Source organism: Pleurodeles waltl, chromosome 1_2 (assembly GCF_031143425.1).
Source record: "Pleurodeles waltl isolate 20211129_DDA chromosome 1_2, aPleWal1.hap1.20221129, whole genome shotgun sequence".
NCBI lineage: Eukaryota > Metazoa > Chordata > Amphibia > Caudata > Salamandridae > Pleurodeles > Pleurodeles waltl.
Genome location: NC_090437.1, coordinates 1,024,135,226 through 1,024,150,704, shown reverse-complemented (window position 1 = coordinate 1,024,150,704; position 15,479 = coordinate 1,024,135,226). Strand labels below are relative to the sequence as shown.

The window sequence follows — 15,479 nt, the reverse complement described above, 5'->3', positions numbered from 1 at the left end:
GAGAAGAGTAAGCGAGATTCAGGCGTTTACTATACAGGAACCTTTTATACAACTACACAAAAATAAAGTCGTCCTAAGGACCAATCCTAAATTTTTGCCAAAGGTTATTTCACCGTTCCATCTAAATCAAACAGTGGAACTTCCAGTGTTCTTTCCACAGCCAGATACCGTAGCTGAAAGGGCACTACATACATTAGATGTCAAAAGAGCATTGATGTATTACATTGACAGAACAAAAAACATCAGAAAGACTAAACAACTCTTTATTGCATTTCAAAAACCTCATGCAGGAAACCCAATTTCAAAACAAGGTATAGCCAGATGGATAGTTAAATGCATCCAAATCTGCTACCTTAAAGCTAAACGACAGCTGCCCATTACACCAAGGGCACACTCAACCAGAAAGAAAGGTGCTACCATGGCCTTTCTAGGAAACATCCCAATGCAAGAAATATGTAAGGCAGCCACATGGTCTACGCCTCACACATTCACCAAGCACTACTGTGTAGACGTGTTATCCGCACAACAAGCCACAGTAGGTCAAGCCGTATTAAGGACATTATTTCAGACTACTTCCACTCCTACAGGCTGATCCACCGCTTTTGGGGAAATAACTGCTTACTAGTCTATGCAGAACATGCGTATCTACAGCGACAGATGCCATCGAACTGAAAATGTCACTTACCCAGTGTACATCTGTTCGTGGCATCAGTCGCAGTAGATTCGCATGTGCCCACCCGCCTCCCCGGGAGCCTGTAGCAGTTTGGAAGTTACCTTCAATTATTTCTATATGTATCATCTCAACCTTAAATAGGTGCATACTTAGTCACTCCATTTCATGGGCACTATCACTACAATTCAACTCCTACCTCACCCTCTGCGGGGAAAAACAATCGAAGATGGAGTCGACGCCCATGCGCAATGGAGACAAAAGGAGGAGTCACTCGGTCCCGTGACTCGAAAGACTTCTTCGAAGAAAAACAACTTGTAACACTCCGGCCCAACACCAGATGGCGAGCTATTGCAGAACATGCGAATCTACTGCGACTGATGCCACGAACAGATGTACACTGGGTAAGTGACATTTTCAATCTGTAACTTTGCTTTTTCTGCTAGTTATCTTCCTGTTGATAACAAACCTGTCTTAGAACATCTATTGGTGTTCAAACTGTTGAGAGGATATAGATTTTCTGCTGCTCCTCATCCTAAATTTTCCAGCCTTTGAGATGTTTCCCTGGTCCTCAAGTTTCTGCAATCCTGGCCAGAGATTCCCTTCTATCAAGGAAACAACTTTCTGCCAAACTGACCCTTCTGTTTTACCTAGTTTCCTGTGAACTTTTTTCAGATGTCCTAACCCTTGACCTGGCAGATAGGTCGTTCACCCCAGAGGGGTTGACTTTTTTTATTACCAGGAGGGCCAAATGAGCAACTAAAAAAGTAATGTTCCCTACTCTTCTGGGTGTGGTCCAATGTCTCTCAGTATTAGATGGTCACTGCTCCAATCAGGAGCTAACGGTCAATTGCTCCATCCTTATGCTTCTTTTTCTTGTCCTTCCTTAGCTAGGTGGGTTGTCGCTGAAGCCGGAATGAAGATCTCTGTTGTTTGAGCTCATTCTCTTAGAGGTGCTATGGCCTTTGAATTTGCAGTGGGAGTTTGCATGGAAGAAATGATCAAAATGGCAGATTGGCTGTCAGATTGTATGTTCAAAGAATTCTATCGTAAACAAATAAATAAGCCTTTTTCAGTGATTTTGGTAAGCATTAAACTTGCATTATCTAAAGCTTTCTGCTAACATCATAGATATGAACATTTTTATAACATTTTTGTCCAAGAATTTTCAATTCTGTTAAGGACACAGATGCAAAGATTATCCAACCCGATAATTGTATGACTGAACTAATTGCTGTCATGTTGATTCTGTTGATGTTTTTTCTTTACTGCAGTCATTTATGTATTGTTGCAAGTTATCCCACCCTTGTCTAGTATAGAGATTTAGGGCCAGATGTAGCAAAGGTTTTTACCCATTCTGTGTCTATGGAAAAAGTGTTCGTACATATGGCCCTTAGTTCTTTATTTTCAGTTTCGGATCAAAAGCAAGAATTAAACCATGTGTTTCCGTCCCCAAGGAAAAGGTGTCATCGCAGCAAGAAGAGGCAGTGCTTATACTGCTCATCCTGTTTAGAGAGCCACATACGTTATGATTAGTTATTGGACATTCTGTTTGTGGGATGCGTAGTTTATGTTGGAACTCTGGAGCTCTTTTTTTACTCTTGTTTATATTGCTGCTGTTAAATAAAAGCAAAGAGGAGAATGCATAATCTTCGTCTCCATATCCTTAATTGAATTGAAAATTTTTGGTCACGAAAGTTGCAAACCTTTCGATTCCATCATTCTCCACAGTGAATCAACTTTTATGGCATTTGGGCAAAGGCAACATCTGTTCTAACACTCTTTGCCTGACATAAGTCCTTGAAATTTACAGTGAGAGGTGTGTTGAATGACAGCTGCTGTTTAATCATATTCTCTAAAGACAACTTGGTTTAACCTAGTTTTCATTTTCATGCATTGACAAGCAACCCTTTATTGAAGTGCTTGTATGAGGCAGAATTTGTGGCGGTACATTTTATTTTCCGTCAAAATATTGTGTGTACACTTTTTATGCCCCACTTACTAGCTGGTCTTTAGAAATTGGCAGTATGTTGTGAAAGAGTCAAATGTGTGGTAGAAGAGACATTTTTCTGAAGCTGTGATGGCTGATTGGCAGGGTGCATGTTATAAGTACAGTGCGACGGAAGCTCACCTGTCCAGAAAGATGCATTGGCTATGTCAAAAAATATGCATGAGTATTGTTGAAATTGCATTTTGTTTCTCTCTGACTAAAGTCCTATTTAAGTGACTTTGTGGTAGTGCGTACAACACAGCAGCTTCTGTATTACCTTTGACCTACATGATTAACTCTTTGTCAGGACAGAGGCAAGGATTCGGCTGATCTTTCTTTACTATATTTATAAACAGCAGCCATTAATCTTATGTAATTGAATCAACATTTAACCAATTTCCCAAGAGACACTGGGAAAACATTAAAAAACAGTTCATACAATCCAAATGCTGCAACTCCTCTGAAAACTGTCCACAAGCGTGTTATCCTCCTCTTTTTTCGTTGTTCCACCAGCCTCAGCTAAGTGTCTTTAACTTCTCCGCTTATTTCACGTTATATGCCTTATTGAGGGTGTTTATTAAGCAGGGTTTGCTTAAGGATTATGCATTTTTGCTTTAGTATCATGTATACCCTGTTTCTGTCATTTGAGCGCGTTGTCACGTTGTGCTTAGTTGTTTTCAGTGTGCCCGCAGGAGTGTGCTGACTCTTCTGCTCTTGTCAGTTCAGGCTCTGAAACTCAGACTCTTTACAACTTGGCTCAGAGTTTCTGGACCTACTGTCTAGCCAACCAGATTTGTTGTCAGCAGAACATTGTCTGGGGAAATCCAACCAGGTGACGGACTGGCACTCCCTGCATTGGCAGGATGTTAGTCTCTGGAAGTCACACCCACCGGTGTTTCAGAAGATACTCTCCCAGTGGGGTCCTTTTATGATGGACCTGTTTGCCTCTCACCTGGATCATCATTTGGATAGACATTGCAGTTGGAGACTGGATCCAAATGCAGTGACGGCCAATGCATGCCTCCAGGTCTGGATCAAGGAGGAAGGATACGCGTTTCCACCCTTTGCAATGATAATGAGATTGTCCACCCAAATTTGGAAGCAAAAGGCCGACCTGGTCATGATCACCCCGATTTGGAGATCTCAAGTATGTTTCTAGTTCTGATGGAACTGTCTAGGGATTTTCCAATCCCTCTACCCCTGTTTTTAGATCTCCTCTGGGATCCCCAGGGGAGCCCTGATCACCTGGTACTAGCATGCTTCCTTTATCTCATGGCATGGAGGTTTACCGGGAACATTGAAAAAACACAGGCATTTCACAGGAAGGTGCTTCATTGTTTTAACAGAGCATAGGCAGATAGCACGAATAAGAAATATTGCTTAGCCTGGTCTCGATGGTTGGGTTGGTGTCGTCAATGGCAATTAGATCCAGTGGGGGTAGACTGTATCCGCTTCTTACATTTTATTGCTACTTTAGTGTTGAACAGCCTGGCGTAGAGGCTCATTAACACATTTAGATCAGCTATTTCAGCACACCACTCCCCAATTGATGAGTATCCTATAAGGGAACATCCTTTGGTCTGCAAGTTTCTTATAAGCATTAGACTGTTCCTCCGGAACCCAGATAGTCTACATTATGGGATGGTCAAGGAAACAAATGTTGGCAAAATTAGCCACCTTGTTGTGCCTGGTTTCCTGTTGCAGTCTCAGATGTGAGAGCCCTGGACATAACAAGTAAAGTATTCACTCCGGATGGAGTGACCTTTCTTTCATGTTTCCAGAAGAACAAAATGTAATTCTAAAATGGTGTCATATCCACTGTTTCCAGATGTACCAAAACTGTGTGTGGTAAGAGCAATAAAAGCTTATGAATCCATGACTGAGGAGCTTCATCCTCAGGAAGAAAAGCAACTACTCATTGCCTTCACCAAACCTCACCGAGCTGTTTCCTCCCCTACCATTGCAAGGTGTGTCGGATGAGTCATGCAAGAAGCTTGTATTGATACTTCTCGTTTTGGAGCGCATTCCGTAGGAGGAGCTGCAGCCTCCAAAGCTTTTTCTTTGGGAGCCTGCTAGAGGGCATTCCTAATGCAGCAGATAGGTCCTCAGAATCTACATTGAAGAAGTTTTATTTTAAACCAGTACCAAACGTGGCATCGACTGCAGTGGAATAGTTTTGAACTAGCCTAATCCTCTCCTCCGGTCCTGACATAGAATGAAAAATTTCCTAACTATTGTAATGGAGAGTTTCAATTTTATTAAGGACACGGAGGCGAGGATTAGTCCCACCCTTCAGAATTATATCTTTATACCCACCTTAAGTACAGGAAGAACACCATGAGCATTCATTGAGATGATGTTAATGTGTTACATGTAAGTATCTGCTTGTTGGCTATTGATGGTTTCCTATTTCATTCAAGGAATCCAGGATTTCTGTCTTTCATCTTTAATTGGCATGTCATATATTGTGTAGAATCCTCTGGGGACTGCATCTTACGTGCTTGTGATTGAGTCTTGGAAAATCATCTCTTGTCACAAGAAGAAAAAGGAGGATAGAGCATCTGCAGACAGTCTTCAGAGGCGTTTCTGCATTTGGATTGGATGAACTGTTTTTTAATTTTTTTTTATATTTTCCCAGTGTCTTTTGGGAAATGTAGTTCAATGTTGAGTCAATTACGTACGTTTAATGGCTGTTGGTTAAAAACAAAGTGAAGAAAGATCAACCTAATCCTTGCCTCTGTGTCCTAATAGAATTGAAACATTTCCTTACAATAACTCGGAAATCTTTCATTATTCAGCAGTCTCCCTTCTGAGGCTCCCAAAAAACAATGCAGCTTGAAAACCTCGGAGCAGTAATGCAGCATTGCTTAAGGGGAAAACTATTAGCATAATGCTACATTCCCATTTGGTGTAATGTCTGGGTCCCGTGACTTGAATTCACTTGTCGTCTGTCATTGCAGATGTGTACATCCTCTAGAATAAACTATTCGCTTGTTCTCGAGTGCAGTTGCTGTAACAGGACATTCACATGCAGAGAATGTAATATATTATTTCTCTGGCCCAGAAATTCATTATGTGACATTCAGTGACATTGAAATTATTTTGGTTGTTTCATTAGGGAGTTATCTGATGGGAGATTCATTTACCTGGCATATGAAGGAAGTATAACACACCCTGGCACCCAGTATGTGTTGTTGTCTTTTACATTCTACCTGGGGGTAATTTTTTAAAAATAGGCTATCTTGTTTTTTTGTAGTATGGATTGCATCCAGTGTTTTTATTAGCCACAATTTGTCCTAAATGTGAATTTTAAGGTTTCAATTTGTCTACCAATATTTTTCTTTTGATACGATCCACTTGTCCGCTTTCTCTGAAGTCAGTATTTAGCCCATATGTTTAACAAATGCTTTAAAATGTTCAACTTTGTATGATTAACCTGTAGCTGGGTGTCTGCAACATTTATGATAGTGATTACATTATATCACACCATTTTTCCATTGACTTTAAATGTTAAACCAAAATTACCATAGTTGTGTGTTATAGTTTTTGTATTTTTAAAGCTGTACAAGTAGATTTGGCAGCCATGGAGTATTTACAATGATGGAATATTCAGTCTGTTTTAGATATGTTACATGATGCATGTTGAAGTAAAATCTCCTAAAATGTGTTCTTTATTTTCAGCTAATGGGAGATACATGCACTAGAGGCTGCAGATTCTGTTCAGTTAAAACCGCAAGAAATCCAGGCCCTCTGGACCCCAATGAGCCATACAACACTGCAAAGGCTATCGCTGAGTGGGGTTTAGACTACGTTGTTCTAACGTCAGTGGACAGAGATGGTTAGTGTATGAAGCTTATTGTACTGAAAAGGAGAAAACATGAATGCTCTTGGTTTGCAATTTGATTAGCAAACCTGTTCAGCCTGTATTTGCAATTATCCAGTTCTCTCAGACTTTAGTTAAAGTACAACAACAGAAATCTGCACCAACTCTTAAAAACAAGTTAATGTTAATCATAATTTTAAACTTAACAATTAAAATATTCAGATGTTTTTTTATTCTAAATCATTACTCTTGCATCATCGCATTGCCAGCCCCACATGAATGTCTATTTCTAGCATTGCTTTCTCTGTTTTTTTTCACTTCTGCATTCTCTCTAGCACCCATATCCTGCTACAAACTAGCAGTGCTAATTCTTGACCTGTAAGAACTACCAGTGTTATGTTTTTGTACATACACCAAACACAAGTAAAGGGTGCATTGAGAATAAAAAAAACATTTACTTTGGTCCAAACATTTACTTTTGCATTTACTTTTACAAGGAATGCAACAAGTAACACTTATACGGGTACCTCAGGTACTTTGTGATGACAAATGAAGGTTTTGAATGCAATTTTTATTAAAGTTTTGAAATGGCACATATACAGTAAACGGACACAGGTGGTATTTGGGCACAAAAATAATTTTAGCGCATTGATGCAGTGTATTTAGTGGGCGACTGGAATTATACATAGTCATGGACAACAGTTGTTTGATCACAAGGATACACATTATGATGTCATAGCAGTCCAGTGTGTGTTTTTGGCCTTCAAGGGGTCTTTCCCTGGGAGTAGATCAGTGTGCATGACAGCACTTTGCACAAGGCCCTCTGTAATTTGTCTTCAGTTCTGGTTAGATTAATTTTTATGTAAGCAATAACTATACCGTTGTTAGAAATTAGGTTCCTGTTTGGCTAAGATAGGCACCTCAGCAAGACAGGGACCACCACTCTAGTCAGGGCAAAATACCTACACACCCAAGATAGCCCCTCCTCACCCCCTTGGTAGCTTTGCACGAGCAGTCAGACTTATCCCAGAAGCAATGTGTAAAACGTTTGGACAACACACACAACACCAGTGACGAAATAAATACACCACAAAAAAACTTCACAACCAGTTATATAAAAATATACCATATTGCACAAAATATCATTAGACCAGTAATGACCTGCTAAACAAGCAGTTGTCAGGCCATCATTATTACCATAAATGCACATATAGTGAAACATTCTCATATTGCATACATCATAACACACTACCATCCCTCTGAAGATATCATCACATCAGGGCCCAACATATAGTAGCTAGATGCAGAATGCATAAGAATTACTAGAACATCATGAAAGGAGCCCTACTGTGCATATCATCCCGCCCCTGAGATCGTATTTGTTATCCTGGCCAACCTAAGGAAATAAAAGCAACTTGTATCAGAGCGGGATATGCAGCAGTCAGTGAATCCCCACAGACATCTCCTTCACAAGGGTGGCAGTGCACCTTAACTTCCTTTAATGGGTGCATGGTAGTTGACAAAACACTCTCCTGATGCGCAGGAGCTTCAGCACTCCTATTCCTAACAATGCAGTATTCTCTCCTAGCGGGAACGGGGACCCCGTGAAGGTTCAATCCTGTCCAGCTAATGACTTGAGGTAGAATGCCATGCCCCGTAGAAAGTATGCCCCAGCACAGGGCGACAAATGTGGCTCTCCTCACAGCAGTGAGACCTCTCTCTGGGCCCCCCGCGCAAAGGCAAACACTAAGCCACCAACCAGCAGCTATCTTCATCCTGGAGGTGGCTTTGAAACACTGGCGGCTTCCTTTAAGCTGTGTTCCTCCGAGGGGTGTGTCCGGGGCCCCCCAGGGCCTTCCGCACTGCTCCCTACGAGGTGGCCCAGCCCGGGGGAGCCCCCTTGCATCTTCGGGGCTAACCGGCTCCTCTTATTTGTTTCTGCCAGGGTCGCGGTGGTGATTCCTCGCAAGAAGGTGCCTGAGTGTGCCCTGGGGGCACTCCAGGAAGCACGCTCATCTGCGAGCTCTCCTGTGTCAGGTAAGGGGAGAGCCACAGTGACACGGGGCGTTCCCTGTGCCCAGGCAGCCAAAAAAAATGAAGCACTCTTCATGCGCTGCCCCTTCACAACACTAGGCAGCGCCGGGAGATAAGGGTGCACACCACAGGCTGTTCTTGTGCCCGAGTCAGCAAGGAGTAAAAATCAATCGCTCCTCATGCGCTTTTCTTAAAGGATAAAGAGCTCTGAGCAAAAATGCAAATGCTCTTCACGCGCTGATGCCCCTAGGGCATTCTTCATGTGATTCGCAAGGGGCACACCCCAATTGTGCCCAGCTGAAGAGCACCAGGGCAACAGAATGCAGGGGCGACAGGGGACACACCACCCAGCCCCTGGAGACAGCTGTAGAGGCATAAAGCTGCTGGGCCCAGGCAAGCAGCCAGCACAAGGGTCCAGAAGAAGCAGTGTCAGTCCCTCTAGCAACCTAGCAAGTCTCAGGTAAGTCCAACAGCAGAGCAGTCCCCCAGCGGTTCCTAGCCAGTCCCTCCAGCAGAATCTAGTGTCCAGTTCATCAGTGTCTGTTCTTTTCTCTCTTGTCTTAGCATGGAGAACAACCCCTATACTTATACTCGGTTTGCCCAGCTTCTAGAATTGGGGATAAGGTTCTGTCCAGCTCTAACCAGTTCCAGGAATGCCCCTTCTCCGCCACACTGGGTCCAAACATCAGTAGGGGGTAAAGGAGCCCTTTGCGTCAGGGCAGGACACAGTCTATACAAATGTAAGTGCACCCCACCTCTACCTCTCCCAGCCCTGGAAGACCACTCCGTATGCAGATTCCTTCTCTGGCACACCCAGCCCCTCCTGTGTGATGACTGTCTGGAACGTATGCACCAAGTGGAGCTGTCACTCTGCTCCAGACCAGGATTGAAGTCAAGCTACAAAAACACAAGTGTCATAAGCACAGAGAAATGCCCAGTTTCTAAAAGTGCCATTTTTAGAATAGTAATGGAAAAGAAAACATACACCAGTAAGCAGCATTTCTCACTGGCACCCCTCATAGATCAGAAAATACCACCTAGCCATATGAAAGGGCATTTCCAATGCACCCCTATGAGAGAGGCAGCTCTTGCAGCAGGTAGAAACCAAATAGGCTGTTTGTCACTACTAGAACAGGCCACACAAAAAGGCAGCTGTCCTACCTCTTACCTACGCAGCACCCTGCCTATTGGGCTACCTAGGGCCTACTTAGGTGTGACTTTTATGTAGTAAAAGGGGAGTTCCGGGCCTGGCAAGTAAATTTAGATGCCAGGCCCATGTGGCAGTAATCTGTGCACGCAAGCCCTGCAGTGGCAGGCCTGAGACAGGTTTTAAAGGCTACTTATGCAGGTAGCGCAAGCTGCGCTGCAGGCCCACTAGTAGCATTTAATTTACAGGGCCTGGGTATAGAGATACCACTGTATAAGGAACTTACAGGTAAATTAAGTAAGCCAATCAGGAGTAAGCCATTCGTACCAAGTTTAGAAGGGAGAGCACATGCACTTTAGCACTGATCAGCAGTGATAAAGTGTTCAGAGTCCTAAAGCCAACATAAAGAGGGTCAGAAAAATAGGAGGAAGGCAAAAAGTTTGGTGATGACACTACCAAAAGGGCCAATTCCAACAACTGTTCTTCATTGAGAGCTGTCCTGTAAAGCACCTACGGTTGGAGCAGAGGATGGAACTAGAGGCAGATATGACTGTAGAGGAAATAGCGCTGGCAGTGGTACAAATTCTGGCAGGCATGGCCCTGGGACCCAGCGGGTTGCCTGTAGAGATCTTCCTTAGACTATCTTGTAGAATCACAGGTCCATTGCAAGAGGCCTACTTGGAGGCATTAGGGACTGGATGCTGTCTGAGGACCAATGAACCCAAACGATTGTGATAATACCCAAAGCATGTAAACCCAGGAATAGATATGGGTCATTTAGACCTATATTGCTATTAAACGCAGATACCAAGATACTAGCAAAAGTATTGTGAATACTTTGCGAGGGGTAGTCACTGATCTTGTACATCCAGATCACAATTTTTATTCCTGACGCTCTATCAAACTCAGTCTTCTCTGATTGCATAACAATATTGCGGAGGTGGAGAGACTAGGTGACCAATGAGTGATAGTATCACTTGACTCAAACAAAGAATTTAACTTGATAGAATGGACATACCTGTTTGGAATTTTAGAAAAAATGGGGTTTGGGCCCATTTGTATCAGATGGGTTAAAATGCTATATACAGCACCCAGGGCCAGAGTGAAGCTGAATGGTAGGATATCTAAGAGCTTCCCAGTGAAGAGGAGGACTCGGCAGGGATGCCCCCTGTCACCAATGTTGTTTGCTCTGGAAATTGAGGCCCTGGCTGCGTGGGTGCGGGTAGACACTCAAATATGGGAATGGCCCGGTGCACAGGGGTATGAGGAGTGCATTTCATTATACACGGATTATATCCTGCTATACTTAACGCACTCGAACCAATCACTGGACCCATTGAGAGGTGTCTTCGAGAACTATGGCAGACACTCCGGATTCTGGATTAGCTGGGACAAATCCCTAATATACTAAGTGGGGGGGGGGGGATGGGAAAAATAAAGAGACATACCACTTCCACTCCAACTAGAAACCCAATAGTTTAAATACCTGGGGATTTGGATTGCAAAAACTGTGAATGCCCATTTTGGGGCTAACATTCTACCTCTGCTCCAGAGGCTGAAGAGCTACATAAAACATTGGAGCAGGCTACCATTGTGAATTATGGGCTGGGCAGCCATGTTTAGAATAATAGCGCTGCCCTGTTACTTTACATACTTCAAAATTCCCCCTACAGATTACCAGACACTGTAGGAAGCTGGCTCTCTATATAGTGCACTAAAAAGAAGAACACTGTGCAAAGAGTCCAGTGGATCCCCAATTGGTTTGCAGAGCCAAAAGTAGATAGAACTATTTCTCAAGTGGTAGTGGTAGTGCGGGCGAGCAGTTAGGCTTATCAGAGGGTAACGCTAAGCATTTGTTGTACTCCCAGAGGCAATAAATGAGACACATTGTAAAGAAATGGCTTCCTGTTGCAGTTACCCCCCACTTTTGGCTTGATACTGATGCTGACTTGACTGAGAAGTGTGCTGGGACCCCTCTAACCAGGCCCCAGCACCAGTGTTCTTTCACCTAAAATGTACCATGGTTTCCACAATTGGCACAACCCTGGCACCCAGGTAAGTCCCTTGTAACTGATACCCCTGGTACCAAGGGCCCTGATGCCAGGGAAGGTCTCTAAGGGCTGCAGCATGTCTTATGCCACCCTAGGGACCCCTCACTCAGCACAGACACACTGCTTGCCAGCTTGTGTGTGCTGGTGGGGAGAAAATGACTAAGTCGACATGGCACTCCCCTCAGGGTGTCATGCCAACCTCACACTGTCTGTGGCATAGGTGAGTCACCCCTCTAGCAGGCCTTACAGCCCTAAGGCAGGGTGCACTATACCACAGGTGAGGGCATATGTGCATGAGCACTATGCCCCTACAGTGTCTAAGCAAAACCTTAGACATTGTAAGTGCAGGGTAGCCATAAGAGTATATGGGCTGGGAGTCTGTCAAAAACGAACTCCACAGCTCCATAATGGCTACACTGAAAACTGTGAAGTTTGATATCAAACTTCTCAGAATAATGAACCCACACTGATGCCAGTGTTGGATTTATTAAAAAATGCACACAGAATGCATCTTAGAGATGCCCCCTGTATTTTACCCAATTGTTCAGTGCAGGACTGACTGGTCTCTGCCAGCCTGCTGCTGAGAGACGAGTTTCTGACCCCATGCGGTGAGAGCCTTTGTGCTCTCTGAGGACAGAAACAAAGCCTGCTCTGGGTGGAGGTGCTTCACACCTCCCCCCTGCAGGAACTGTAACACCTAGCAGCGAGCTTCAAAGGCTCAAGCTTCGTGTTACAATGCCCCAGGGCACTCCAGCTAGTGGAGATGCCCGCCTCCTGGACCCAGCCCCCACTTTTGGCGGCAAGTCCAGGAGAGATAATGAGAAAAACAAGGAGGAGTCACTGGCCAGTCAGGACAGCCCCTAAGGTGTCCTGAGCTGAGGTGACTCTGACTTTTAGAAATCCTCCATCTTGTAGAAGGAGGATTCCCCCAATAGGGATAGGAATGTGACCCCCTCCCCTTGGGAGGAGGCACAAAGAGGGTGTACCCACCCTCAGGGCTAGTAGCCATTGGCTACTAACCCCCCAGACCTAAACACGCCCTTAAATTTAGTATTTAAGGGCTCCCCTGAACCTAAAAATTTAGATTCCTGAAACTACAAGAAGAAGAGGACTGCTGAGCTGAAAAACCCCTGCAGAGGAAGAACAGAAGACACCAACTGCTTTGGCCCCAGACTTACCGGCCTGTCTCCTGCCTTCCAAAGAAACCTGCTCCAGCGACGCTTTCCCAAGGACCAGCGACCTCTGAATCCTCAGAGGACTGCCCTGCTTCAAGAAAGACAAGAAACTCCCGAGGACAGCGGCACTGCTCCAAAAGAACTGCAACTTTGTTACAGAGGAGCAGATTTAAAGACCCCTGCAAATCCCCGCCAGAAGCGCGAGACTTGCAACACTGCACCCGGCGACCCCGACTCGACTGGTGGAGAACCAACCAATACGTCAGGGAGGACCCTCTGGCGACTCCGAGACCGTGAGTAACCAAAGTTGTCCCCCCTGATACCCCACAGTGACGCCTGCAGAGGGAATCCCGAGGCTCCCCCTGACCGCGACTGCCTGAACCTAAAGTCCCGACGGCTGGAAAAGACCCTGCACCCGCAGCCCCCAGCACCTGAAGGAACAGAACTTCTGTGGAGGAGTGACCCCCAGGAGGCCCTCTCCCTTGCCCAGGTGGTGGCTACCCCGAGGACCCCCCCCTTGCCTGCCTGCACCGCTGAAGAGACCCCTTGGTCTCCCATTGAAATCTACAGAGAACCCGACGCTTGTTTGCACACTGCACCCGGCCGCCCCCGCGCTGCTGAGGGTGTACTTTTTGTGTGGACTTGTGTCCCCCCCGGTGCCCTACAAAACCCCCCTGGTCTGCCCTCCGAAGACGCGGGTACTTACCTGCTGGCAGACTGGAACCGGGGCACCCCCTTCTCTCCATTATAGCCTATGTGTTTTGGGCACCTCTTTGACCTCTGCACCTGACCGGCCCTGAGCTGCTGGTGTGGTAACTTTGGGGTTGCTCTGAGCCCCCAACGGTGGGCTACATTGGACCAAGAACTGAAACCTGTAAGTGACTTACTTACCTGTGAAACCTAACAATACTTTACCTCCCCCAGGAACTGTGAAAATTGCACTGTGTCCACTTTTAAAACAGCTTATTGTGTTTTATGTACAAAGTATACATGCTAATGTAATGATTCAAAGTTCCTAAAGTACTTACCTGCAATACCTTTCAAATGAGATATTACATGTAGAATTTGAACCTGTGGTTCTTAAAATAAACTAAGAAAATATATTTTTCTATAACAAAACCTATTGGCTGGATTTGTCTCTGAGTGTGTGTTCCTCATTTATTGCCTGTGTGTATGTACAACAAATGCTTAACACTACTCCTTTGATAAGCCTACTGCTCGACCACACTACCACAAAATAGAGCATTGGTATTATCTCTTTTTGCCACTATCTTACCTCTAAGGGGAACCCTTGGACTCTGTGCATTCTATTCCTTACTTTGAAATAGCACATACAGAGCCAACTTCCTACATTGGTGGATCAGTGGTGGGGTACAAGACTTTGCATTTGCTGGACTACTCAGCCAATACCTGATCACACGACAAATTCCTAAAATTGTCATTAGAAATTGATTTTTGCAATTTGAAATTTTTCTAAATTCTTTAAAGTCCTGCTAGGGCCTTGTGTTAGTCCCTGTTAGCATTTCTTTTAGAGTTTAAAAGTTTGGTAAAAGTTTGAATTAGATTCTAGAACTAGTTTTTAGATTCTTAAAAAGTATTCCAACTTTTAGAAGCATAATGTCTAGTACAGATGTGAATGTGGTGGAACTCGACACCACACCTTACCTCCATCTTCAGATGAGAGAGCTAAGGTCACTCTGTAAACTAAAGAAAATAACAATGGGCTCCAGACCTTCCAAACTACAGCTCCAGGAGCTGTTGGCAGAGTTTGAAAGAGCCAACCCCTCTGAGGATGGCAACACAGAGGATGATGATAGTGACTTGGAGGGTGATTCCCCCCCACCAGTCCTATCTAGGGAGAACAGGGCCTCTCAAGCCCTGACTCCAAACATAATAGTCAGAGATGCTGGCTCCCTCACAGGAGGGACCAACATCTCTGAAATCACTGAGGATAACTCCAGTGAAGAGGACATCCAGTTAGCCAGGATGGCCAAAAGATTGGCTTTGAAAAGACAGATCCTAGCCATAGAAAGGGAAAGACAAGAGATGGGCCTAGGACCCATCAATGGTGGCAGCAACATAAATAGGGTCAGAGATTCTCCTGACATGTTGAAAATCCCTAAAGGGGTTGTGACTAAATATGAAGATGGTGATGACATCACCAAATGGTTCACAGCTTTTGAGAGGGCTTGTGTAGCCAGAAAAGTGACCAGATCTCACTGGGGTGCTCTCCTTTGGGAAATGTTCACTGGAAAGTGTAGGGATAGATTCCTCACACTCTCTGGAAAAGATGCAGAATCTTATGACCTCATGAAGGGTACCCTGATTGAGGGCTTTGGATTCTCCACTGAGGAGTATAGAATTAGATTCAGGGGGGCTCAAAAATCCTCGAGCCAGACCTGGGTTGATTTTGTAGACTACTCAGTGAAAACACTGGATGGTTGGGTAACTGGAAATGAAGTGTATGACTATGTTGGCCTTTATAATTTGTTTATGAAAGAACACATTTTAAGTAACTGCTTCAATTAAAAGTTGCATCAGTATCTGGTACACCTAGGTCCAATTTCTCCCCAAGAATTGGGAAAGAAG

General features: G+C 44.5%; 1 protein-coding gene across 1 annotated transcript in view; it reads left to right on the top strand.

Moving 5' to 3' along the window:
* Positions 1–15,479, top strand: part of LIAS (lipoic acid synthetase) — a 212,995-nt gene that overhangs the window by 121,900 nt on the left and 75,616 nt on the right. The window contains exon 5 of the mRNA XM_069202039.1: positions 6,342–6,498. Coding sequence (XP_069058140.1) covers positions 6,342–6,498 — 157 coding nt within the window. The remainder of the gene's footprint in view (positions 1–6,341; positions 6,499–15,479) is intronic.